Source organism: Panthera leo, chromosome B4 (genome assembly GCF_018350215.1).
Source record: "Panthera leo isolate Ple1 chromosome B4, P.leo_Ple1_pat1.1, whole genome shotgun sequence".
Lineage (NCBI taxonomy): Eukaryota > Metazoa > Chordata > Mammalia > Carnivora > Felidae > Panthera > Panthera leo.
Genome location: NC_056685.1, coordinates 124,366,151 through 124,390,717, shown reverse-complemented (window position 1 = coordinate 124,390,717; position 24,567 = coordinate 124,366,151). Strand labels below are relative to the sequence as shown.

At 42.2% G+C, this 24,567-nt stretch overlaps 1 protein-coding gene across 1 annotated transcript in view; it reads left to right on the top strand.

The window, feature by feature from the left end:
* The first annotated feature begins 747 nt into the window (after window positions 1–747).
* The window catches only part of ALDH1L2 (aldehyde dehydrogenase 1 family member L2), a 72,469-nt gene continuing 48,649 nt past the window's right edge, over window positions 748–24,567 (top strand). Inside the window, exons 1-6 of the mRNA XM_042947585.1 lie at window positions 748–865; window positions 12,706–12,850; window positions 17,681–17,915; window positions 20,743–20,908; window positions 22,630–22,731; window positions 22,942–23,031. Coding sequence (XP_042803519.1) covers window positions 818–865; window positions 12,706–12,850; window positions 17,681–17,915; window positions 20,743–20,908; window positions 22,630–22,731; window positions 22,942–23,031 — 786 coding nt within the window. The 5' untranslated portion in view covers window positions 748–817. The remainder of the gene's footprint in view (window positions 866–12,705; window positions 12,851–17,680; window positions 17,916–20,742; window positions 20,909–22,629; window positions 22,732–22,941; window positions 23,032–24,567) is intronic.

Below are 24,567 nucleotides of genomic sequence, written 5' to 3'. Positions count from 1 at the left end.
TTTGGTCATGCTGAGAAGGTGACAAGCGACAAGTGACAAGCTTTTCTGGGAAGCATTGTCCAGGAAAAAAAGAACCAGCAAGCACCAGAGTTAGGCTAAATTATATATGCAAAGGAGCAGCAAGAAATAAAAATGCCAAATTGCAGATGGCCGTGAATGCCAGGCTAAGGTGTTCCGTTTGAGACAAATGCTTAGCTAAATGAGCATTCCTTCTAGAGAGATGAGGGAAAAGGGTGTGTATCTATGTCTGTCTATCACCTGTTGGGGACCAGCTGTGTGTCAGGCCCTTTGCCAAGTGCTTTATACACAGTCTCTCATTAAATCCTCTCATCAGCTTACAAGATAGGTATCAGGATCCTATATAGCTAGGTGTCCCCACACCTTATCTTTTCCTATCTTTGCCTTCTCAGGACTGTTGTGGGCCTGACTTGGGGTGTCAGGTTGACCATTAATAAGGCAAATCCCTGTGTACCTCGCAGGGTTTGAGTAACTGGAAGGCGATCTCCCAGCTGGTAAGTCCCTGGGCCACAACTGGAAGCCATCCCTCCCTCTGGGTACCAGCGTGGCACCGGGATTGCGGCCCAGCGCCTCCCAGCGGCCGGCGCAGGCCCCGCCCAGTCGCAGGCGATTGGCCACCCGAGCCCGGCCAGCTGAGGAGGCGAGGCCGTGCCAGCCGAGGGGGCGGGCCATGGGCTGGTCCCAGGACTGGCGGACCCGGCGAGCAGCTATCCAGGCCCCCGGGCGCTCGGAGGCTACAGGCCGCGCGGCCAGGCTGAGCCCCAGCCGTCGCGCCGCCGCCGGTGCGCTGCCTTCCATCATGCTGTGGCGGGGCAGCCAGGCGCTCCGGCGCTTCTCCACCGGCCGGGTGAGTCTGGTCCCGGGCGAGCGTCCTGGCTCTCTCTCACCGAGGCTGCTTTCCAGACCCCCGGGCGGGCGGGGCGGGAGGGTCGGGAGGGTCGGGCGGCGGGGCTGGGGGTGGGCAGCGATGTTCAGGCTTTGCTAAAAACCAAGACAGCGTTTTTAAAACTAGGAGACTGCCGAGAAGGATCCGGAGAGGGTCTTGAGTATGGCTTGCCAGGCGACCCATTGTCTTGTCCGGGGAAGGGGCTGAGGATGCGGCTTTTGAACATCTACGGTATGGCTGGGATTGACAGGGTGGGGACAGTCACTTGGCAAGGGGGACAGGGTCAGCTTCCTTTCCTTTTTTCATTTCAATGATGACATCCCTGGTTATGAGATGGAGCTGAAGTACAGGACCGAAACCGTTTCTGGAGGACAGTAGTATTCAAGTCAGCCGCGTGGTCCTGGGCGGCCTGGGAGTTGGGAGCCCTGGCATTGAGGATCCATTCAGATTTGGGCCCTCGGAGCTGGTGGCTGCAGGCTCATTTTTCGCGAGTTGCAGGCGGCAAGATTGCTATGATTACCAGACGCTGCAGAAGCAGCACTCTGGAACATTATTAAACTGTAGCGTTAAGAAACGAGCCGTGGCCCAGCCCCGCGCCTTGGAATTGCATCAGCTCCTCCAGAAATGGAAAGAGAGCAGACACGTTGCATGTGACCCCTGGGAGAGATGCCTCCCTGCATTTAGGCAGACTCTAAACTGTTTAGGGAAGGGAAAAAAAAAAAAAAAAAAAAAAAAAAAAAGCATGTCATGTACATCATCTCTTCTGTAGGAAGTGCATGCTTCCTGGTCTGTGAAAGAATTTGCTTTTCAATTCCTCTTCTTTGCCAAAGCCATATGTGCATGTATACAAATCCAGACGTAAGAAACTTGAAGGCGGAGAGAGTCTTGAATAGCACCAAGAACCAGAACGATGCATACATGGAAAAATCTTTTGTCTCCCAGACGACCCCAAAAAATGAGGATTCGTCACTTTACCCCATCCAGTCCTAGTTATTGGGGAGTATTCGCCCTTTTAAAGAATAAGAAAAGAGAAACCTGCCCTTGGAGAGCCTTTGCTTGCTCTGAACTCCTCCTTAGCTTTCTCCCGCCACGTGGCACCTGGGGATGTGGATTGGATGGCACCCAGAGCAAGGGCTTGTGCCTGCCTATTTTATTGGCCTCCTCTGTCAACACCTTTCATTGAATTGCCTTTTTTGGAGTGCAGAAGGGAGTCTCAAAGAACGAAAAGATTGCAATAGTGGGGTTTACATAAGATTTCAGTAATAGAAGTTGAACATCCCAGATGGCAAATGACATGAACAGAAACATGCATGTGGGAAAGCACCAGGCACGGTCAGGGGTCTGGGGTCTGACCATACATGTGAAAGAGCAGCGACATTCGTTTGGGAAGAAGACGGGTTCTTCCATGGCCAAAAGGAAGACATGGAACAAGTGAAGTGTTTGGGGTATTTTACTCCATAGAAAATGGGGATCCATCCTTTGGACGGTATTCTAGTAAGAATTGTTCAAAATCAAGCATGGCTAGTGGGAGCGTAAAAAGGTGCAGCCACTTTGGAAAACTGGCGATTTTTTATAAAGTTAAACATACACCTATAATATGGCCCAGCAATTGCACTCCTAGGTATTTACCCAAGAGAAGTGAAAACTCATGTTCACACACGTACCTATTTATGAATGTTTACAGAGGCTTTATTCATTGTCACCCAAAACTGGAAACAACTTAAATGTCCTTCATCTGGTGACAGGATAAACAGTGGATAAATCCATCCCTACATGGGAATCCTACTCAGAAAAAGAAAGAGGAAGGAACTCCTGGTGTGTACAAAAGCATGGATGAAACTCAGATGTGGGTGCTGAGTGTCAGAAAACGGACTCAAAGGGCTATGTATTATATAATTCTGCTTATGTGACATTCTGGAAAGAGTAGAACTATACAGTGATAGAAAAAAGATCAGTGGTTATTAGGGGCGGGACATGGGGGAAGCATGGACTATAAGAGACTGTCTCTTAAAGGACAGGAAGGAATATTTTGGTGGGGGTGGGGGGTGATGGAACTATTCTTTTTTTAATTTTTTTTTTAAATTTATTTTTGCGACAGAGAGAGACAGAGCATGAGCAGGGGAGGGGCAGAGAGAGAGGGAGACACAGAATCGGAAGCAGGCTCCAGGCTCTGAGCTGTCAGCACATAGCCCAACACGGGGCTTGAACCCACAGACTGTGAGATCATGACCTGAGCCACCCAAGCGGACGGAACCATTCTTTATCTTGATTATAGCAGTGATTAGGTGACTGTGTGTCTGTCAAAACTCCCAGAACTATCCACTGAAAAGGGTGTATTTTACTGCAGGTAAAGTATACCTTCATCTTTAAAAGTGAAAAAAATCACACGGTTTTTTTTGTTTGTTTGTTTGGTGTTAAAGCAGAATGAAAAAAAAAAAAAAAAAGAATGAGAAATTTCTTAGAACCTAGCAAAATCCAATGGGAAAACTAGTTTATAACACTTCCTGCTAGAGTCGATTTTTTCCATTCTCGGTCTTAAAGAAGTGGACTCAGAAATATTTAATGATTTTGGCTTAATGATGTGGCTGGATCTTTTTAACTACGGCCACTATCCATAGCAATAAACCCTTTGTCTATAGTTAGTGTCGTGCACTTCCATTATCTTGCCTGGTTCACTGCTCCTTAATTTCTCCCCATGGGGGGGGATTATTTAGCCTTCATATTATTTGGCACTTTGTAATTTAGCTTCCTCTGCCAGTGTCTGGGATAAGTCTGGCTGGTGGTTCTGGGTTCGTAGCCTGGTTCTGGAACTTGAGATTACTCTATGATCCAATTTAAGAGGTTGGACCCCTCCCTACTTCTTGGAACCAAGTACTGGTTTATACCCTAATTCTAGCAACCTGGTCCTTGTTTCTGAATTACCTGACCCCCTGCTTTCATGTCAAGTTTGTTTTGAGGACCTTCAAATTCAACTTCAAACCATATTTGGTTGTGTACTGAGCACTTGTTCTAAATCCTGAGGATATAATTATTTAATAAATAATAATAATAATATAATAATAATAGTAATAATAGGTAGCATTGACATAGCACTTAATATGCACCAGACACTGTTATAAATGCTTTACATTTATGCACGCTTAATTTGCTTACTATCTCAGTGAGGTAGGTACTATTATTACCCATTTTACAGATAAAGAAACTAAAACTCGGAGAAGTTAAATAACTTTTTTAGAGTCTCACAGCCAAAAAGGATAAAATAATAAACAAGAAATAAACTATCCCTGCTTTCAAAGAGTCCATAGATTAGTGGAACAAATGATTAAACTTGTGGTTAAAGAATAATAATAGACAATATACCAAAAAGGAAATACAAATGGATAGTGCAATATTAAAAGGCACTCAACCAAACCAGTAATCAAGGGGATGCAAATTAGAACAAGATATAAGATTTCACTCATCACATTGGCAAAAATCATAGAAGTTGACAATATTGTGTGTTGGCAGGGGTGAGAAAATAGTTCCTCAAATATTCTAGAAGCCAATTTGATGGTATCCATTAACATTTAAGTTTTAAAAATGATCCTACAATTTCATTTGTAGATATCTGAGAAAAGCACTCCTGCATGGGCACAGGAAGCATGTACCAGGATACCCATTGCCATGGTATTTGTAATAATGACAGACTGAAAGCCAAGCTGTTCCTCAATAGGGAAATGAACAAATAAACTGAGACATAGCTACGCTCTGAAATGCTGTGCACCAATTTTAAAGAATCAATTATATGTACTAACAAAGTTATGGGACATTACACATAATATGACTCAATTTGTGTTATTTTTAAAACACAAAATAATATTTTATGTATACACTTCGATATATGTAAATGTCCAGAAAAGGTCTGTAGGATGCACAGCAAACCATGAAATGTTTTTTTCTGGGGTGGAGGGGGAGAGGGAACTGGGATTGGGAGACTCCAGTCTTATCTGTGATTGTTTCATTTAAAAAAAATTTTTTTTTACATTTATTTTTGAGAGACAGAGTGAGAGACAAAGCACAAGCAGGGGAGGGGCACAGAGAGGGAGACACAGAATCCGAAGCCTCCTCCAGGCTCCAAGCTGTCAGCACAGAGCCCGACGTGGGCTTGAACTCATGAACCGTGAGATAGTGACCTGAGCTGAAGTTGGATGCTTAACCGACTGAGCCACCCAGGTGCCCCCCCAAATTTTTTAATGTGTATTTATTTTTGAGAGAGAGCAAGCACATGCGAGTAGGGGAGGAGCAGAGAGAGAGAGGGAGGGGGACAGAAAATCTGAAGTGGGATATGTGCTGGCAGCAGGGAGCCCAATGCAGGGCTCGAACTCAAGAACTGTGAGATCTTGACCTGAGCCGAAGTTGAACGCTTAACCGTCTGAGCCACCCAGGCGCCCCTGTGATTGTTATATTTTTAACAAGGAGATTGTGTGTATATGTTATATATGTAATTAAAAATTAATTTTAAAAATTCTATGCAATGAGATTATAGATAAATGCAATGCACTGAAGTCCTCCCCTTCTATCAGGGACTGGAGTCCATCCCTGGATCTAGTCCTTTGGACTCTTTCCCTACTGTTACCCAATCTTTGACATGTTCTTTGGTCACCAGCTGCACCCAATCTTTAGGTGCAAGGCATCCCCAGCTGGCCTCACATGCTAATAGACCCTGTGTTGACATCTCTGTTTTAAAAACCTCTTACCAGGGTACCTGGGTGCCTCACTCAGTTGAGTGTCCAACTCTTGATTTCAGCTCAGGTCATGATCTCATGGTTTGTCAGTTCGAGCCCCGAGCCAGGCTCTATGCTGACAGTGTGGAGCCTGCTTGGGATTCTCTTTCTGCCCCTCCCTTGCTTATACACACACTCTTTTTGTGTGCAACTAACAAAGTTATGGAACTTTCTCTCTCAAAATAAATAAATAAACATTTAAAAATAAAACTCTTTTATCCTTTTTAGGATAAAAAAATGTTGGCCAAGGGGTGCCTAGGTGGCTTGGTCGGTTAAGCATCTGACTTCTGCTCAGGTCATGATCTGACAGTTAGTGAGTTCGAGTCCCACGTCGGGCTCTGTGCTGACAGCTTGAAGCCTGGAGCCTGCTTCGGATTCTGTGTCTCCCTCTCTCTCTGCCCCTCCCCCACTCATGCTCTGTCTCTGTCTCTCAAAAGTGAATAAATGTTTAAAAAAATTAGAAAAAAAAAAGGCCAGATATCCAAGAAAGTCCTCATTAATATGTACTTTATATGATTACACAATGGGGAAAAAAATCAAGTTGCACAAGTTTGTCATTTATGGTGGTGTCTTGAATCTTGTTTGAATCTTACACAGATTTACATCTATGCAATGTGGAACTTGTTGCTTCTGATGATTAGTATGAGGGTTTGTTACAATCAGTACCATGGGCTTTTACGCTATTCCAAGCTACCTCCTGTGAATGTATTGAAGGTGGCTTATTAAGTCAGCTTTTATTTTCACTGTGTATCTGCTCAACTCTCAAACGGAAGAGGGGTGCCCACCCGAAGTTAATTCATGCCTCGCCTGAGTGTGTGTTAATAGAGAAATAATATAGCATCACTCTTGTGCTTAAAATCATTCATTCGGTGGATCTCACTCTTCACAATAAGGTCCAAATTATTTGCTGTAGACAAGGCTCTCCCTAATAGGTCTTCTGACTCTCCCTAGAGATTCACTTGTCATCACTCCCCAACTTCCAGTATTGGACCCACTTTGCCCACTCCTTCACTTCTTTGTAAATGCCACCCCCTCTGCCTGAAACTTCCCAAGGACCTCCGGTAATCCCCGCCCTTCTCTTGGCCAACTCTTAGGATGAGCGCTCTAAGATTCAGTCAAGGAATTCTTGGAAAGTCTTCCCCTTTCCACACCCACACTGTGCTTTCCTGTCCAGCTCTATGATGCCGATATGTCTTTACTGCTTCCCTGCTAACTGGCAAACTCCTGAGGGCAGAGACCAGTCTTCTTTGTGCTTTTACTGTAGGGATCCCCCCCAAAAAAACGCCCATGGAGGCTAAACAGGCGAGCAAATGAAGGATTTGAGCCTGAGGGAGCGAAAGGCCATATCCAACCAGAGTAACGGGAGCAGCCGCTGCTCAGCTCTAGCTGACTGTTGCCACGTCGAAGTGTAGACCATGGTTGACAAACCTCCTGAGTTCTAAAAAGAAGTCAGAAATTCAGCCTGCTAACGTGAAAGCTCCTAAAAATCTTATCACAATTCTTTTACAAATGCTCTGTGGGCCGAATAAAATACTCTTGTGGGACAACTGATTTGCAGTGCCTACCAGGCCCTGGGCACGGAGCATGGTAAATGCTCAGAACATGTTCATTGAGCACGTCTTGCACACTGTCAGGCATGATTTGGAGCACCATGTGCCACATGTTCCACAAGGTGCTAGGCATCTGGATGTCTCTGAAAAATTGACTTGGTCTTATTCTTCGGTAAATCTGTCAGTTCTCACAATTCCTGACGTGGAGAGCTTTGGCCTTGTTTTACACCCCACTCAAATGGTTCTGTAACGGTATCGTCTGCTTCGCAAAAGCGTTTCGGATCAGTCAGCACTGACTCGTAGTGCTGCGCCATTAGGCTTTCTATAGAGGATTGTGTTTTGGTTTTTGGTTTTAATCCTTGGAGCATAATCAGAATTCTCATTAATTTGCTTCCTGAAGGAGTCCACCAGGATGTGGATAGCCTGGGAATGGAACATTGAATAGTTTAAATAGCAGAAGCTCTGGGGGTGCCTGGCTGGCTCGGTCAGTAGAGCATGTGACTCTTGATCTCAGGGTTTTGAGTTCAAGCCCCATGTTGGGTGTAGAGATTACTTAAAAATAAAATCTTAAAAAAAAAAAAAAGGCAAAAGTTCTGTTCCTTGCCAAAGGCTCTTCTAGGCAGAATGCCATCATTAGAGAAACCCAAGATAGTGGCACTTACCGCCAAGATTTATAAATGCTGTGGGTGGTTTTATGCCTCCCTGTCTTTCTCACCAATATAACAGGCACTTACAGTGCCTCAAAGAATGTTCTCTGGTCACCAGATCCAGCCTACAAACGAATGGTGCTTTCTCCCCTGTCAGGACCACCATGGTACTTCCTTAGAAAGTCTTATGGAACTATTTCCCACAATTAACCTGTCAAACTGTTACCATATTTTTCTTTTAAAAAAAGGGGGGTTGGGGAGGGAGGACAGGAGTGCCTGGGTGGCTCAGTTGGTTGAGCATCTGACTCTTGATTTCAGCTCAGGCCGTGATCCCAGGATCATGGGATCGAAACCCCAGTCGGGCTCTGTGCTGAGTGTGGATACTGCTTAGGATTCTCTCTCTCTTTCTCTCTCTCTCTCTCTCTCTCTCTCTCCCCCCTCTCTCCCCCTCTCTCTCCCCCTCTCTCTCCCCCTCTCTCTCCCTCTCTCTCTCCCTCTCTCTCTCCCTCTCTCTCTCCCCCTCTGCCCTTCATCCCTGCTCTCAGGCTCTCTCTCAAATAAAAAATAAAATAATATAAAATATTTTTAAATGGGGGGCAGACCTTCAGTATAGGAAAACAATAGAAGCTTATCTGCTGAAGTGTGATAGATCTGAGTTTTGCTTCTGCCTGTGGTTAGCCCCGTCTGCAGGCAGTTTACTTGACTTCCCTAAGCCCTGTGTGTTCTCATTTGTAAAATGGGTTACTGTGAGGTCTAAAGGCATAAGTAGTTGATAAAATGTTTTAAATTGATTAACAGGGCTCAGCGTGGTGTTGGGCTCATGGTACATTTCCAGTAGGAAAGTTCCATCATCAACATTTTTTATTTACCTAAGTATTACTTGTGGCATAATAATAATAATAATAATAATAATTAACATTTGTTGAGCATCCACTATTGCCACACACTGCACTAATGCATTAGGTGATAAATTAGATGATAAACTAATGCATTAGATGATAAATCCTTTTAACAACCTTATGAAATAGGTACTATTATTTTTTTTATTTTTAAAGAGTTTTTTAAATTTTTTTTAATGTTTACTTATTTTTGACAGAGAGAGAGCGCGCGCGCGCGCGCGCATGAGTGGGGGAGGGGCAGAGAGAGGGAGACAAGATCTGAAGACAAAATCTGGATCATGACCTGAGCTCAGATCAAGGGTCGATGCTTAACTGACTGGGCCACCCAGGTGCCACTAGATACTATTATTATTCAGATTTTAATTGATGAGACCCAGCTCAAAATCCTATGGCCTGTGTTATGGAAAAACAGAGGAAACTAATAACCAGAGTTAGAAGCTGAGAGCTGCCACTTAGTAGCTGTTTGACTCCAGGCTATATCTTAACTTCCAGGTGTTTTAATATCTTCATCTATAAAGTGGCTTAGGGATGCCTGTCTCCAGGAGTCATCGAGCCATCAAAATGAGGTAATATATGTGAAATACCTGGCACTTACAAGGGTCTCATTAAAATGTTGACTAAGGGGCACCTGGGTGGTTCACTCAGGTCATGATCTCACAGATTCGTGAGTTTCAGCCCCACATGGGGCTCTGTGCAGACAGCTCGGAGCCTGGAGCCTGCTTCGGATTCTGTGTCTCACCCTGCCCTCTGCTCCTCCCCTGCTCGCGTTCTGTCTCTGTCTTTCTCTCAAAAATGAATAAATGTTTTAAAAAAAAAAGTTTGCTATTATTGCCACCCCTTCTTCCTGATCCAAGCTTCCCAGGGTAGAACCTTTTTGCGAAGTAGGTAGGCACACGCTCTCCATACAGCACAGATTCTCTGATTTTAGTGTGCCTCTCAGTCGATGGGGAGCTTGTTAAAATGCAGCTTCCTCGTGCCCCGCGTCTGACTCAGGAGATCTGGAGTGGGGCCCAGGAACCCACGCTTTTAGCACATCCTCCCCACTGATTCTAACACAGCCATCACAGCGTACGTCAGTCCTCAGATCACACTTGGAGAAATAAGAATACCCAAGTCTGGTGTTTGGGAATTATGCCAACTCATTATAAACGCACTTAACCATCCTAAAATCCGGACATGTCTCCGTGTTGGAAACTCACTTTTGTAGCTGCAGCTTTAGCATGAAGCTCAGAAACTGTTTCAGTGAATGTAGCATTTCTAGAGATACTGACTTTCTTTAAATGCTGTCTTTCTAGGGGAGCGTGGAATCTGGACTTGAACTCCAAATACCCACGTGACAGCTGAGCACAGCGTTACATTTGAACCATCTCAGCCTCTTAGCTCTTTTGTGTGCCAAGGGTAGCATTTTAGAAGGCTTAAACTATTTGGTGTTGGTAGCGGTGTGAGGCAAAGCCTGATTTTTAAGATATGCCATCATGTCTGTTCTAGTTCAAGCCACAGCATAAATGATAGGATTTGGAGATGGAATGCTTACAGAACATTTTGATTTTTTTGATAAGAGTAAATGAAATAATCACGTATTATCTGTAGGCAAACTATGCTGTTGTTGCAGAGTTAATCTGTTTGCTTGAAAATATTTGTTAGATGTTGAAGCTGTAGGCTCTTTGGGGATAGAATCTTTGGCTGGCCCTGGAAAAGATTTTTTCAAGTAAAACCTTCATTGTTTTCATTATCAGCTCAATTACAGGGAACATGTGAACCCATATGGTTTTAAGTTCATGCCTAAAAAGGGATGCTGTCTATGCCCTCAGTAAATTGGGAAATAAGGGAAAATTGTTTCCTCATAATCAAATTTTCACAGTGAGGCTTGACTAATTTAGAATGACTTTCTAGTACATTAAAGAATCCCATTTAGAGTGAAAGGGAAAAATATCTAAATCCAAGTCCTGTGGAGCTGTGTTCTTTTTTTTTTTTTTTTAACGTTTATTTATTTTTGAGGGAGACAGAGACAGAGTGTGAGTGGGGAAAGGGCAGAGAGAGAGGGAGACACAGAATCTGAAGCAGGCTCCAGGCTCTGAACTGTCAGCACAGAGCCTGATGCGGGGCTTGAACTCAGGGACCGTGAGATCGTGACCTGAGCTGAAGTCGGACGCTTAACCGACTGAGCCACCCAGGTGCCCCATTGTTACCTTAGCTTTGCAAAAGATTCCATTTGGAGAGAATTTACAGGAGGTATAATTGCTTAAAGAGAATTCTTTAAAACTACAACCCCTTAGCACTATTCTTGTTTAAATGGTGTCTGTATTTCTTGATAATCAATGTACTTTTGTACATCAGTGTTAATCTTCTAAAAGGAAAAGAGATGAGTGGTGGGAGCTCATTTTTATTATTTTATTTTTAAGTGCATATGTAGGCTTTGAAGTGAGACAGACCTGGATTCAAGTCTCACCTCTCCTCCTTTTTGCCAACATGACCTTGAGGATATAATTGACATTTCTGAGCTGTGGTTTCTTCATTCATAAAATAGTGTAAAATGGGAGATAATCAAACGATAGTTGCAATGATCAAATGAAATGAAATGATGTGCAGGTCTTAATTCTTTACCTGAAACCTGAAGGACACGGGCACCTGGGTGGCTCAGTTGGTTGAGCGTCCTACTTTGGCTCAGGTCATGATTCACTGGTTCATGGGTTCAAGCCCTGTGTTGGGCATTGTGCTGACAACTCAGTACCTGGAGCCTGCTTCAGATTCTGTGTCTCTCTCTGTCCCTCCTCCACTCACATTCTCTTTCTGTCTCTCAAGATAAATAAATTAACATCAAAAAACTTTTTTTAAACCCGAGGAACAAAATATATTTAGAGATTCAGAATTACATTCTAGAAAGTCAATGTGGTACATAGATAGTACATTACATATAATTCGCAGCAGGGTCTGGGACAGTATCTGTGACCAAACACATTGATTTTTCTGCAGCAAAACATATAAATGTTCATACAGTCCTTACGAATACTATAATTAAGATTATAAATAGCAGTATGTCAGCCCAGGTCAAGTTTGAAACCAAATGAATGTGCACAAACTTACAAGAAACCTGTAAGGACGAAAAAGAATGTTCCATTGGAGCAATCCAGGTTTTGAGGCCTAAGGAATTTGGGCCACTTGCCAAAGATTTTGGAATTTTGGACTATATAAAGAAACATGGAACTGTATCTAGGATGTAGCAAAACCTCTAAGACATGATTGAAGCTTTTACCGCAACAATCCTTTGCATCAGATACTGCATTGAGCCTCTTACATGTTAATATTAAGTCATCTGCTTCAATCAAACTTGTGTGAGGTTGGTGTTATTATTCCCATTTTACAGGTGAGGAAAAAAGGCAACAGAAGTTCGTCGCTTGCTTAGGGACACACGACTAAACAGGAGTGGCACTTGATTTTGATTTCGGGTAGTCTAGCACTGGGGTCTGCCTGTGACCCCTGTGTCATACTGGCTGTTAGCTCTTGGCCTCTTCTGGAAGTTAAGAGATGAGTCTGGCTCTTCTTTCTATATTGCAGGGCCACAAAAGCCATTGTCATATTGAAGCAGATCTTGCTCAGAATTAAACTCCTTTTAACTATGAAACTTACCCTTACTTGTTAACATCCAGCTTCATTTCACCGAGGAGTTGGAATGGCTTGTAAAATATATGCAATCCCAATGATTATGATGAATAATCGGGGGGATTAGAGCAAAGGGGAAAAAGGGAATACGTCGGCGTGACATTATTTTCACTACTGTTTATGTGTAATGTAGCCAAGGTTCAGCGTGTGTCAATAAAAATTTTATTTTGTAGACCTCTGTGTTGTTTCCTCAAGTCATTTTGCATGATTGGAAAAAGAGTGTTTGTTACCCATATGTCTTCTAACCATGCCGACGTCTGTCATCATTGAATTGTTTCACAGGCCTATTTCAAAAACAAGCTGAAGCTGGCACTTATTGGTCAGAGCCTTTTCGGACAGGAAGTGTACAGTCACCTCCGCAAAGAGGGCCACCGAGTTGTGGGCGTGTTCACGGTTCCAGACAAGGATGGCAAAGCTGACCCGCTGGGTGAGTGTATCTTGGAACAGCTGAATCAAGGACTCCGCACTTGACCCAGCCGGCTCAGGCCCCAGCTCAGACCCCTTAGGCCTTGTTGGCATTTCTCAACTTCTATTTCTTGGCCACAGCTCCCAAAGCCCCAGACTACCTGCCTCCCCCCTGGATTCTGCTACACGTACTCTGCCTCTTGAAAGCCTTCTCAAGCTAAGTCTGTTTGCAGACTCAAAAATGCTCCCTTGTCTGTGGGCCCCAAGACAAAGATGCAGGCCCCCACTGTGTTAAGAATTTCTCCACTTACCTCCAAGGTCCCTCAGAGGAATTTTCAGGTTTATGTTTTTTCTGAACTACACTTGTGACTTTCCAAAGGTGTTATGAAGCATCTAGAATAATGTCTGATTCAGAGGTGCCAATGGAATTGAAGAGAGGACCGCATCCAATAATAGAAATTGATGTGGGGTCATAAAGAATATATTTATGTCAGAACAATGATAGCTTGGCTGCTTGGCTGTTAAGGTAAGGTAAAGAAGATAGCCATTCTCAAAGCAAACGTACAATGAGATTCTGATCTACAAGTATGCAGTTGACCCTGACCAACACAGGGGTTTGAGGTGCTGACCCCCTACCTAGTCAACACTCCACATATTACTTTTGACTCCCCCAAAACTTAACAAAAAATAGCCTACTGTTGACTAGAAGGAAGTCTTAACTGTTAACATAAGCAGTTTATTACCACATATTTTGTATGTTATATGTATCGTATACTGTAGTCTTATGATAAAGTAAGCTAGAGAAAAGAAAATGTTATTTAAAAAATCATAAGGAAGAGAAAATACATTGACAGTACTATATTTATTTAAAAAATTCACATATAAGTGGACCCACACGGTTCAAACCCAATTGTTCAAGAGTCAACTATAGTTATATAGTTATATAGTTACATAGTTGAGGACGGGTGCAAGACACGGAGATAGAAATGGTCTACAAATTGTACAGATAGGACATAAGAATGAACAACTAGCTATCCTGGCTTATAAATCAGATCTTCAGAAATCACTGGAACAATGCGACATATTGGCTGATAAACACTGATCAGTGATAACCCTAAAATTGTAGCCTTTTTTCTTGGAAGAAATAGTTCTGGGGCTTATCCTATCTTGTTCTACTTTTAAAAATATTATATTTTAACATTTTTTTTTCAAGAGTCATGCTAAAAAAAATTTGGGTCAAAGAGCACATATGCATATATGAATTTAATCACTTGATTTAGAAATTATCCTTGAGGGGGCACCTGGGTGGCTCATTCAGTTGAGTGTCCATCTGACCCTTGGTTTCAGCTCAGGTCATGATCCCAGGGTCATGGAATAGAGCCCTATGTTGGGCTCTATGCTGAGTGTGGAGCCTGCTTAAGATTCTCTCCCTTTGCCCCTCTCCCCAACCCCTGTGCATGCGCATGCTCTCTCTCTCTTTCCCCAAAAGGAAAGAAAGAAAGAAAGAAAGAAAGAAAGAAAGAAAGAAAGAAAGAAAGAAAGAAAAATTATCCTTGTTTCAGAAAAAAGCTATCCCAACCTGGGGAATTCTGAGGGAATCTGCCTCATGAATTTGGACCTGGTTCCAAAGGCAGAAAGGGACGGATGCCTATTACTGGGACTATCTGTCCTATTATTAGCTATTTGCAGCAGCTTTGTGGTGGGGGGGATATTTGGGAGGACTCATATTTGGGATATCAGATTGGCTGTTGAATCAGGGAAGCCCCAAATAATATTAGCTTAAGTAACATGGAAGTCCATTTCTCAAGTCTGAGTTGGCCATTGGAGCTGTTGTGGCAGCTCTATATTTATCACGATGCAGACTCTTGCTGTTTGTTGTTTTCTTATTGTCAACACTGGGCTTCCATCTCATGGTCCAAGATAGCCGCTTTTTAAAAAAAATTTGTTTAATGTTTATTTATTTTTTGAGAGAGAGAGAGACAGAGTGTGAGCTGGGGAGGGGCAGAGAGAGAGGGAGACACAGAATCTGAAGCAGGCTCTGGGCTCCGAGCTGTCAGCACAGAGCCCGATGCAGGGCTCGAATTCACAAGCTATGAGATCATGACCTGAGCCGAAGTCAGACGCTTAACTGACTGAGCCACCCAGGCTCCCCCAAGATAGCTGCTTTAGCCCCAACTGTCCAGTCTGCATTCTAGCAAACAGGAAGGGAAAGATGGGAAGCAGAAGGCAAGCCTTTATCCCGAAGTTGCACATATTATTCCCATTTGTATCCCACTCGCTAAAACGTAGTCACAGCCCAAATCTATTTGTAGGATAGACAGAGAAACATAGATTTTATTCAGGGTGCCTATGTGCTCAGCTAAAGTAGAAGAATCTTTGCTAGAGATTGAAGGGGGACAGCTAGCAGTCTCTGCCATGTACATGAACTTCAGAAGAATTACAAGCATGTGACTCTTAAAACTCCTTTAAAAGTATGGCCTGGGAAACTAACTTTCCCTAGTGTCTGGTCCCGGGGCCGGGACCTCCTTTCCATTCGTCGTGGCCATTTGGGCTGCTAGCAAAACATAGAAAAGAAAAACTACCAATTTGACTTGTAGAGTAGCCTGGGATGTAGTACAGCATATAGTTAACTGTATATGTTCTGGAGTCATGCAGTTAATCTGACTCTGCCACTTACTAGCCGCATGAGGTTGGGCAAGTTGTTAAAACCCACTAAGCTTAATTCAACAGCACCCATCTTACATGGGTTAGATGACATAATGTATATAATGTGCTCATCCCTGTGCCTGGTTCATGAAAAGGGATCAAAACGACAGTGGCAAACTATTCTTGTTATCAGAATAGCCAACTAGAGCAGTGGAAAATAGCCCTGGGGCAGCCACAAATCACTATGGAAGGATCATAGCCTATCTCAGTGTAGTAGATTTTTAAATTGAAGACTTCTAGGTGTGCCTGGGTGGCTCAGTTAAACATCCAACTCTTAATTTCAGCTCAGGTCATGATCCTATAGTCATGGGATTGAGCCTTGCATTGGGCTCTGTGCTGACGGCATGGAGCCTGCTTGGGATTCTTTCTTTCTCTGTCCCTCCCCCACTTGTGCTTGTGCACACACACTCTCTCTCTCTCTCTTTCTTTCTCTCTCTCTCTCTCTGTATCTCAAACTAAATAAACTTAAAAAAAAAAATGAAGACTTCTAAGTTTTTCATTTGATTTTTCTTTCCCAGTTTAACGTTGCACAGTTTCCTCCCAATTTCACATTTTTTACCACCGTTTATTCATTTTCTTATTATCTGAAAATGATTTCTTTACTGTTTTTTGACCATTTTATGAACATTATTATACTGGTCTCTCACATCCTTCCAAGTGTATTGATCAAGGCATCGGCTTGATGGCCAGATTTCTTCAGGACTCACTTGAGATTGGTAACTATGCTTTCTGGTGGAGGCATTATCCCCTCCAAAGTCAACGAAGGTTGATTAAATGGGGGAGAAAGGAAAAGGAGCCCAAAAATACAGATAAAAAGCCTTTCTTAAAGCTTTAAAAAATTGCCTAAAATGTAGTTGCTTTGTATTGTTGGTGGAAAATAAATATATATACTTAATATATGTAAGGTATGTTGTTAGTAAAAATGATATTTTATTATGGAAAAAAATGAGCTGTGCTAATGGCACTTTGGAGGGCCACTCCTTTTCCACACAGAGGTAGATGGAGCTGTTCTTTTGGGAAGAGAGAACATTTTCCACAGGAATGAGCCTCAAATCTTCTCCAGTATGGCAGAACCCTCACGAGGAGCATGTATTCTCCATTCTGGGCCTCTCTCTTCCACTAATTTATCTGACTGGTGAATTTGGGAGAAGGAACTAGGTAATAGACAAGCCCAGCTCAGATCAAAAACGTCCTCTCTTTGTCTTTTGGGATCTGCCTGTTTGGTGCAGAAAATGTGTTCTCATTATAGTTTGCTCTGTAATAAAAATGACTTCCCTCCAGGAAACAGGCATGGGATGGGACTCATGGTTTTCCATCTGTGCCAGAGGCTGAGTACGTCTAATCTGAGTGGTGATGTAGCAGCACTTGGCTCCAAATCTAGAAAACAAACAAACAAATATTCTTTAAGTGGCTATATCAGTAATAAAAGTATAATTTTTTATCTGTAAAAGAGAAAAGCTTTAGTTAAAATTTTAAAATGTTGGGGCACCTGAGTGGTTCAGTTGGTTAAGCATCTGACTCTTGATTTCGGCTCAGGTCATGATCTCACAGTTTTTGAGTTCAAGCCCTGCATCCGACAATAAGTGTGGAGCTTGGTTGGGATTCTCTTTTGTGTCCCTCCCACCTCTTGCATGTACCTGTTCTCTCTCTCTCAAAATAAATAAATAAACTTAAAAATTTTTTAAATGTTATGTAGCCACAAACTTTTTTTTAAGTTTTATTTATTTATTTTTGGGAAGCGGGGGCAGAGAGAGAGAAAGAGAGAGAGAATCCCAAGCAGACCCCATATTATCAGCTCAGAGCCTGACGTGGGACTTGATCCCATGAACCATGAGATCATGACCTAAGCTGAAATCAAAAGTCTGATGCTTAACCGACTAAACCACCCAGGCACCCCTAGTCACAAACTTTTGATTAAATATATTATGCCTCAAATATATAGGTAAAAAATCACATTAGAAAAATGGATCATGATAAAATTGTAACAGGTCAAATTCTGGTGACCATCTAAATTGTTCTTCAACGTGTTTTATTTGTCAATGTTTCATGAAGCTGGAAAACTGCAATGTGTGAATCCACACATTGCACATATAAACTTATGGCCAAATGTTTTTTTAATGAAAATCATTTTCTCTTTCCTGCTCAGCTTTAGCTGCAGAGAAAGATGGGACCCCCGTGTTCAAGTTCCCCAGATGGAGAGTCAAGGGCAAGACCATAAAGGAAGTGGCAGAGGCCTACAAATCTGTGGGTGCTGAGCTAAACGTACTTCCCTTCTGCACACAGTTTATCCCCATGGATGTAATTGACAGCCCAAAGTACGGCTCCATCATATATCACCCCTCCATCCTTCCCAGGCATAGAGGAGCCTCTGCTATCAACTGGTGAGCATTTTTTTAAATTACAGAGAAGATGGGCCTATTTCCATTGCCTATAATCTTCTATTTTTTTACCTAGGGGATCAAGGAACTAGGTGTGCTTGAGGAGGTGTGAGGCCCTGATTGATTGCTACTATTGCATGAACTCCCCTGAGACATAGAGGTACAGCATGGGCTAGATAGCATTTCCCAAGAATAGTCTATGGAGTACTGGCTTCATTAGGTTTAACTAAGTAACTGAGCAAACAAAGGTTCTATAGTCAGACAAGTTTGGTTTATGATAGATTTCTTGATCACAGGACTTCTTAGAACCTATTATATGTGTTGAGTGAGAGAGCATTATAATCTCTAGGAGGGAATCTGAGTATACAATGTTCCCAAACTTATTCGACCATAGAACTGTTTTTGCACAGAGAATCTCAAGTACATGTCAGGAAATGCTGAATTACCTGAAATTATCTTCTTTGTTATCTGTCTTCTGTTCAACTTTAAGCTTCTTGAGGGAAGGGGCTATGATCTAACATTTTTATTGCTGTAGGTACACTTTTCTGCCTTCTCTCCTTTACCTGTGCATCTCCTTGATATCTCTCAGTGTCAAGTTATTAATTAGGCAGAAAACTACACTTAGTTTCAATGTGGTGAATAACACTTCATTGTATTTGCATGAATTGATTTTTTTTTTTTTTTTGCTCTTTTAAATGGTACTGTGTGGTTATCTTTGCATTTAAACTTGTATTTTTTCTCATTTCACATTTCTTCTACATGCAGAATCACTGGGTCAAAGTATATGAATGTTTGCAAGTCTCTTGATAACATAATGCCAATTAATTCCTCAATATTTCTGAAAAGAGTGATTGATTCATTGACTTAGGTCTTGCTCAATTAGTAGCTCTGAGATTTAAAATTATTTAGGTCATATTGCAAATGACATATCAGATAAAGGGTTAGTATCCACAATCTACAAAGAACTTAAACTCAACACCCCCAAAACGAATAATCCAGTGAAGAAATGGGCAAAAGACATGAATAGACACTTCTCCAAAGAAGACATCCAGATGGCCAACTGACACATGAAAAAATGCTCAACATCACTCATCATCAGGGAAATACAAATCAAAACCACAATGAGATACCACCTTACACCTGTCAGAATGGCTAACATTAACAACTCAGGCAACAACAGATGTTGGTGAGGATGTGGAGAAAGAGGATCTCTTTTGCACTGCTGGTGGGAATGCAAGCTGGTGCAGCCACTCTGGAAAACAGTATGGAGGTTCCTCAAAAAACTAAAAATAGAACTACCCTATGACCCAGCATTTGCACTACTAGGTATTTATCCAAGGGACACAGGTGTGCTGTTTCGAAGGGACACATGCACCCCCATGTTTATAGCAGCACTATGAACAATAGCCAAAGTATGGAAAGAGCCCAAATGTCCATCAATGGATGAATAGATAAAGAAGATGCGGTATGTATATACAATGGAGTATTACTCAGCAATCAAAAAGAATGAAATCTTGCCATTTGCAACCGTGTGGATGGAACTGGAGGGTATTATGCTAAGTGAAATTAGTCAGCCAGAGAAAGACAAAAATCATATGACTTCACTCATATGAGGACTTTAAGAGACAAAACAGATGAACATAAGGGAAGGGAAACAAAAATAATATGAAAACAGGGAGGGGACAAAACAGAGGAGACTCATAAATATGGAGAACAAACTGAGCGTTGCTGGAGGGGTTGTGGGAGGGAGGATGGGCTAAATGGGTAAGGGACATTAAGGAATCTACTGAAATCATTGCTTCACTATATACTAACTAATTTGGATATAAATTTTTAAAAAATAAAAAATAAAGTTAAATAAAAAAAAAAAAAGAAATTATACCACAAAAAAAAATTTAGGTCATAAACATGGATGATGTCAATATTAGCCTGCTCTCTGATATACTTTTATATGTATTTGTTCACATATTCAGCTTATTGGTTGTATTATATGCTCTTAAGGGCCAACATTTTCTTTTTCTTTTTTTGTTTTTTAAGTTTATTTATTTATTTTGGGAGAAAGAGAGTGTGTGCGTGAGTGAGTACATGAGTGGGGGAGGGGCAGAGAGAGAGGTAGAGAGAATCCCAAGTAGGCTCTGTGCTACCAGTGCAGAGCCCCACATGGTGCTCAGTCCCATGAGCTGTGAGATCATGACCTGAGCCAAAATCAAGAGTCAGATGCCCAACCAAGTGAGCCACCCAGGAGCCCCCAGGGCCAACATTTTCTCTTAGGCTAAGCTTCCTAGAGCATAAAATACAAAGATTTGGATTAACCAACCATCTTTTACTATAATTTACATGGACAATCTAGAGCTAATTCTAGCTCTGACACTTATATCCAAATTATATCATTTGTATTAATAATCAGTTCTCATTTACTGAGTATCTTCCGCTTTATCTTCCTTTATCTTATTCTGCCTAATACAGGGTCAACTATGATGTAGGAATTGGACCCAGGTGGGCAAAATTGCTTGATGCCACAGTAGAAAGCTGGCAACTGGCAGTTAATGAGTGGTAGTAATGATGGGCTCCAGTGCCCTTTTGAATAGACTAGCAGTCATTAGTGTGTATTAACAAGAAAGACTATAGATATGGGAATGTACAAAATAGTGGTACCATTAAGTAGTGATTTTATGAATGCTGACATCTCCTGGCTTTGCTGTTAATTTCTCATGGTAGCTTCCCTCACTGTCTACTTTCCATTATAACTATCTTGTACTTTAATATCACTAACTCATCACTTTGTCATACATTATACCAACATTTTAAGTTGAAGCTCTTCTTTTCACAGGACTCTAATTATGGGAGATAAGAAAGCTGGGTTTTCTGTTTTCTGGGCTGATGATGGTTTAGACACAGGACCCATCCTTCTTCAGAAGTCATGTGATGTTGAACCCAATGATACAGTGGATGCACTTTATAATCGGTTTCTCTTTCCTGAAGGAATCAAAGCCATGGTTAGTATATTTATGCCATCGAGAAGAATTTAGTAAACCTTTAAGATTTTAGAAATATTTTTCTTTTATTGAGAATTTTCCTATATTAATTGTTATACACAGTATAAAGCTGAAAAACAAAATTAGATTTTATATTTGCCAGTAGGATGGTATATTTCGGGTTGAAATCTGAATGTTAAAATTTTAGTTTGTGAGGCTATCTTGTTCCTCTGAGAGCACTGATAAAATGGGTGAAGTAGCAATGAAATGGCTTCATTTATTTTGCCAAATACTTGAATCTCCAACCCTGTTTATAATGACTAATTGTAAAGAAGTGTATAGACTCTTAAGAAATTTTGCTATGGAAGTTGGACTTCTTTCAAAAGTATTTGAAATCAGTCTATGTAACAGGGTGAAATTTGGCATTGCTTAATTTTTTCAGATGTGCTCTGGGTAAAAAGCCCAAAGCACGTGAACCACAACATAAAAATATATTAGCTTGTAGAAATACTGAAAGATAATTTCAGTGTCATTTAATTTTTTCCGAGTTCGATATATATAGTAGAAGCAGCCACATAGAGATGGACATTAGGAAAAAGCAGCAGCTATGGATTTAGGAGGAAAGAGAGCAGTGATTTGTTTGTATCATTTAATGATTAAGAGAGTAGGGCACTGGTGTCAGAAAGACACCAAAGTTCTCATTCTACTGCTTACCTGTTGTGACAGTAGGCAAGTCGCTTAGCTTCGCCAGCCTTGGTTTCCTTATCTGTAAAGTGTAGATAACTGCCTGACTTACAGGCATGCTGTGAAAATTAGGTAGCATTTGTGTAACGTGCCTGGCACACAGTAGGTGCTAAAAAATGATCATTACAATCAAAATAGTGTTGGGTGTGTTCAGTGGCATTTGCTCAAGCCCAGATCATGTATCCAATGATATTATAGCTACAAGTGGGCAAGTGAATGTAAGAACATGGTCCTGTTCTCAGGTCTCTCCATCCGCATACTTTTGGGGGGTGGGTGTTGGTCAGCAGCTGTGTATGCTGAGAGCGAGGTCTGGGAACTGAAGCTCAGGTAGGCCTCCCCATGAAGGAGAGAGACTCTCAAGGCAAACGAGAATCTGGCACAGAAGAGAATTCAGGACACATCCCAAAGGCAATCAAACTCATGGGTAGATTTTAATTATTTTTAAATTTCGGGTGTCCTACACTAGAAAGTAAGTTGAATTTCTTAAATATAACAACGTACCACTTTCTAGAATCATCATGATAAATAGAAATCACTCACAGTGACTTATTTTACAGTTATATTACTGAAATTCCCACTGGGTCATCAAGGGATGTTGAAATTTGTTGAAACAAGGGAGTCATTTTTAAGAGTACAGGCTTGATATTGGCAATAGGTAGACTTGGATGGAGATCTTGCTTCTGATGCCTATTGGCTACCTCTGCTCTTGAGCTAGTTGCTTCACTTTTCTAGGCCTCGTTTTTCTCATCTGTAAAACCAGAATAATAATATCTACCTGGCAGGATTGGTGTGATGTCTGCAAAGGATATTTTCTATGAAGTAGCTATCACATTGCCTGGCACATAGATGGACCTGAAGAAATGGTAGTTGTCTATTATTATAGTCTGACTCTCTGGACAGATTTCTATGTAGCAATTCTGTTTTGCAGAGCTTCAATTAAACAGATGATGCCATTGCTGACCATTAGGCTATAACCCAGATAATGTTTTTGGCTTTAGGTGGAAGCTGTTCAACTCATAGCCGATGGAAAAGCTCCTCGCATTCCCCAACCAGAAGAAGGAGCAACATATGAAGGCATCCAGAAAAAGGAAAATGCTGAGGTATTTATATCCACTCAATAATACACCCCAAAGTTCTTGGCCATTTACCTTTAAGTAGTTCCCAACGTACAATTTCCTGGCCAAAGGGTAGATCTCCAATCCAGCCTATTCTATGCTTACCTAACCCCACTTCCACCACTGATGGAGAGAGATGTTTCTATTGCCTTTGACACTCATAGCATTAGGAGATTCAGCTTTGTGCTTTCCTAGATTTCTTGGGATCAGTCTGCCGAAGTTTTGCATAACTGGATCCGAGGTCATGATAAAGTCCCTGGAGCTTGGACAGAGATAAATGGACAGGTATGTGCCAGGGACCAATTTTTATGTGTGTGTGTGTGTGTGTGTGTGTGTGTTACCTTTGTAAAAGTTATTACACATAAGTCCTCTGGTTCTTTCCTTGGTCATGAAGAGGGTCTGTGATTCTAGGTATATGTGCCCAGCTGGATGAAAACACCCCCATCTTTACTCGTACTGAGCATTTGCCGTGAAGCAGATGCTAGGCACAGCCTCTGCTCTCAAGGAGCCTGCAGTTTTATGGAGAAAGCAGAGAAGTGAATAAGCACTCACAAGGCAATAAGACAAATGCTATCCTTGAGGCCCAGACTCAGGTGCAGTAGGAAAGGCTTCCTAGAAAAGCTGGTCCATTTGTTTGCCCTTCAAGAGGTCAGCAGGTAGAGAAGGAAACAAAGAAGCAAAGACCCAGAGATAGGAGAGTGTTACCCAGTCTAGGAGTCCCAAAGAGCCTCAGGTGTGAGGAGCAGGTGGGAGAGGTGGCCATGGGGGAGGGGGGGGGGCGGGGTGGAGAGGCAGGGGAGGAGCAGGAAGGGCCTTATAATCCCCGGGAAATCTCAACCCAATTTGGCTCTCAGGTTTCAGCTCTCCTTGGGAGTTCCCTGACTTCACAGGCCCGTGCTGGCCAGGTTGGGGGTCCCTCCTCCTGGTCCAACAACCCCCTGCCTGCCTCTGACACAGCTTATTATATATATTGTCAGGGTCTCTTTATTTATCAATCCCCCCACCCCTACTAGGCTTTGTACTCCATGGGGCAAGGACTTCATGTTATTGTCTTGATAATATCCTCACTTAAGCAGGATTCTTAGTATGTATTAGGTGCCAACAAAAATATGTGGGATCAGGAAGGACCAAGAGAGGGAGTTTAGTGCAGTAGTTAAGTGAGTGGGAACTGAAGCCAGAATGTTTCTGTTAAAATCTGGCTCTGCTACTGTTTGCTGAGTAATCTCAGGCAGGTTACTTAACCAGTGGGGCTTTGGGTTCCTTATTGCAAATGGGACTAATAATAGCACCTGGGTGCCTCAGTTGGTTAAGCATCTGACTCTTGATTTTGGCTTGGGTCATGATCTCACGGTTCAGGGACCAAGCCCTGCATCGGGCTCCACTAACAGCATAGAATCTGCTTGGGGTTCTCTCCCCGCCCCCCCCCCCCCCCGCCCCCCGCCCCACCGCCCCTCTCCTGCGCATACACACACACACTCTCTCTCAAAATAAATACACTTAAAAAATAATAATAGTGTCTCTTTTATTGGCTACAGGTCATTGTGAAAATTAAGTGAGTTAATACATGTTAATTCATTTACATACTGAGTCCTGGGCATGTGTATTCAATAAATGTTAACTATTATAATCTTCAATAGGTGATAGCTAATAGTCATAGAATTACAATCACAAATCAATTACCATCACGTTTTCTTAGTTACAGTCTGGATCCAGTTCTGTTTCCATGAACTGACCCACAAAGCACCCTGTACTTCCCATCAGTAATCGCACTGGACTGTAATCATCTGGTTGCTACCTGCACCTGCCCTCACTGACTCTCTG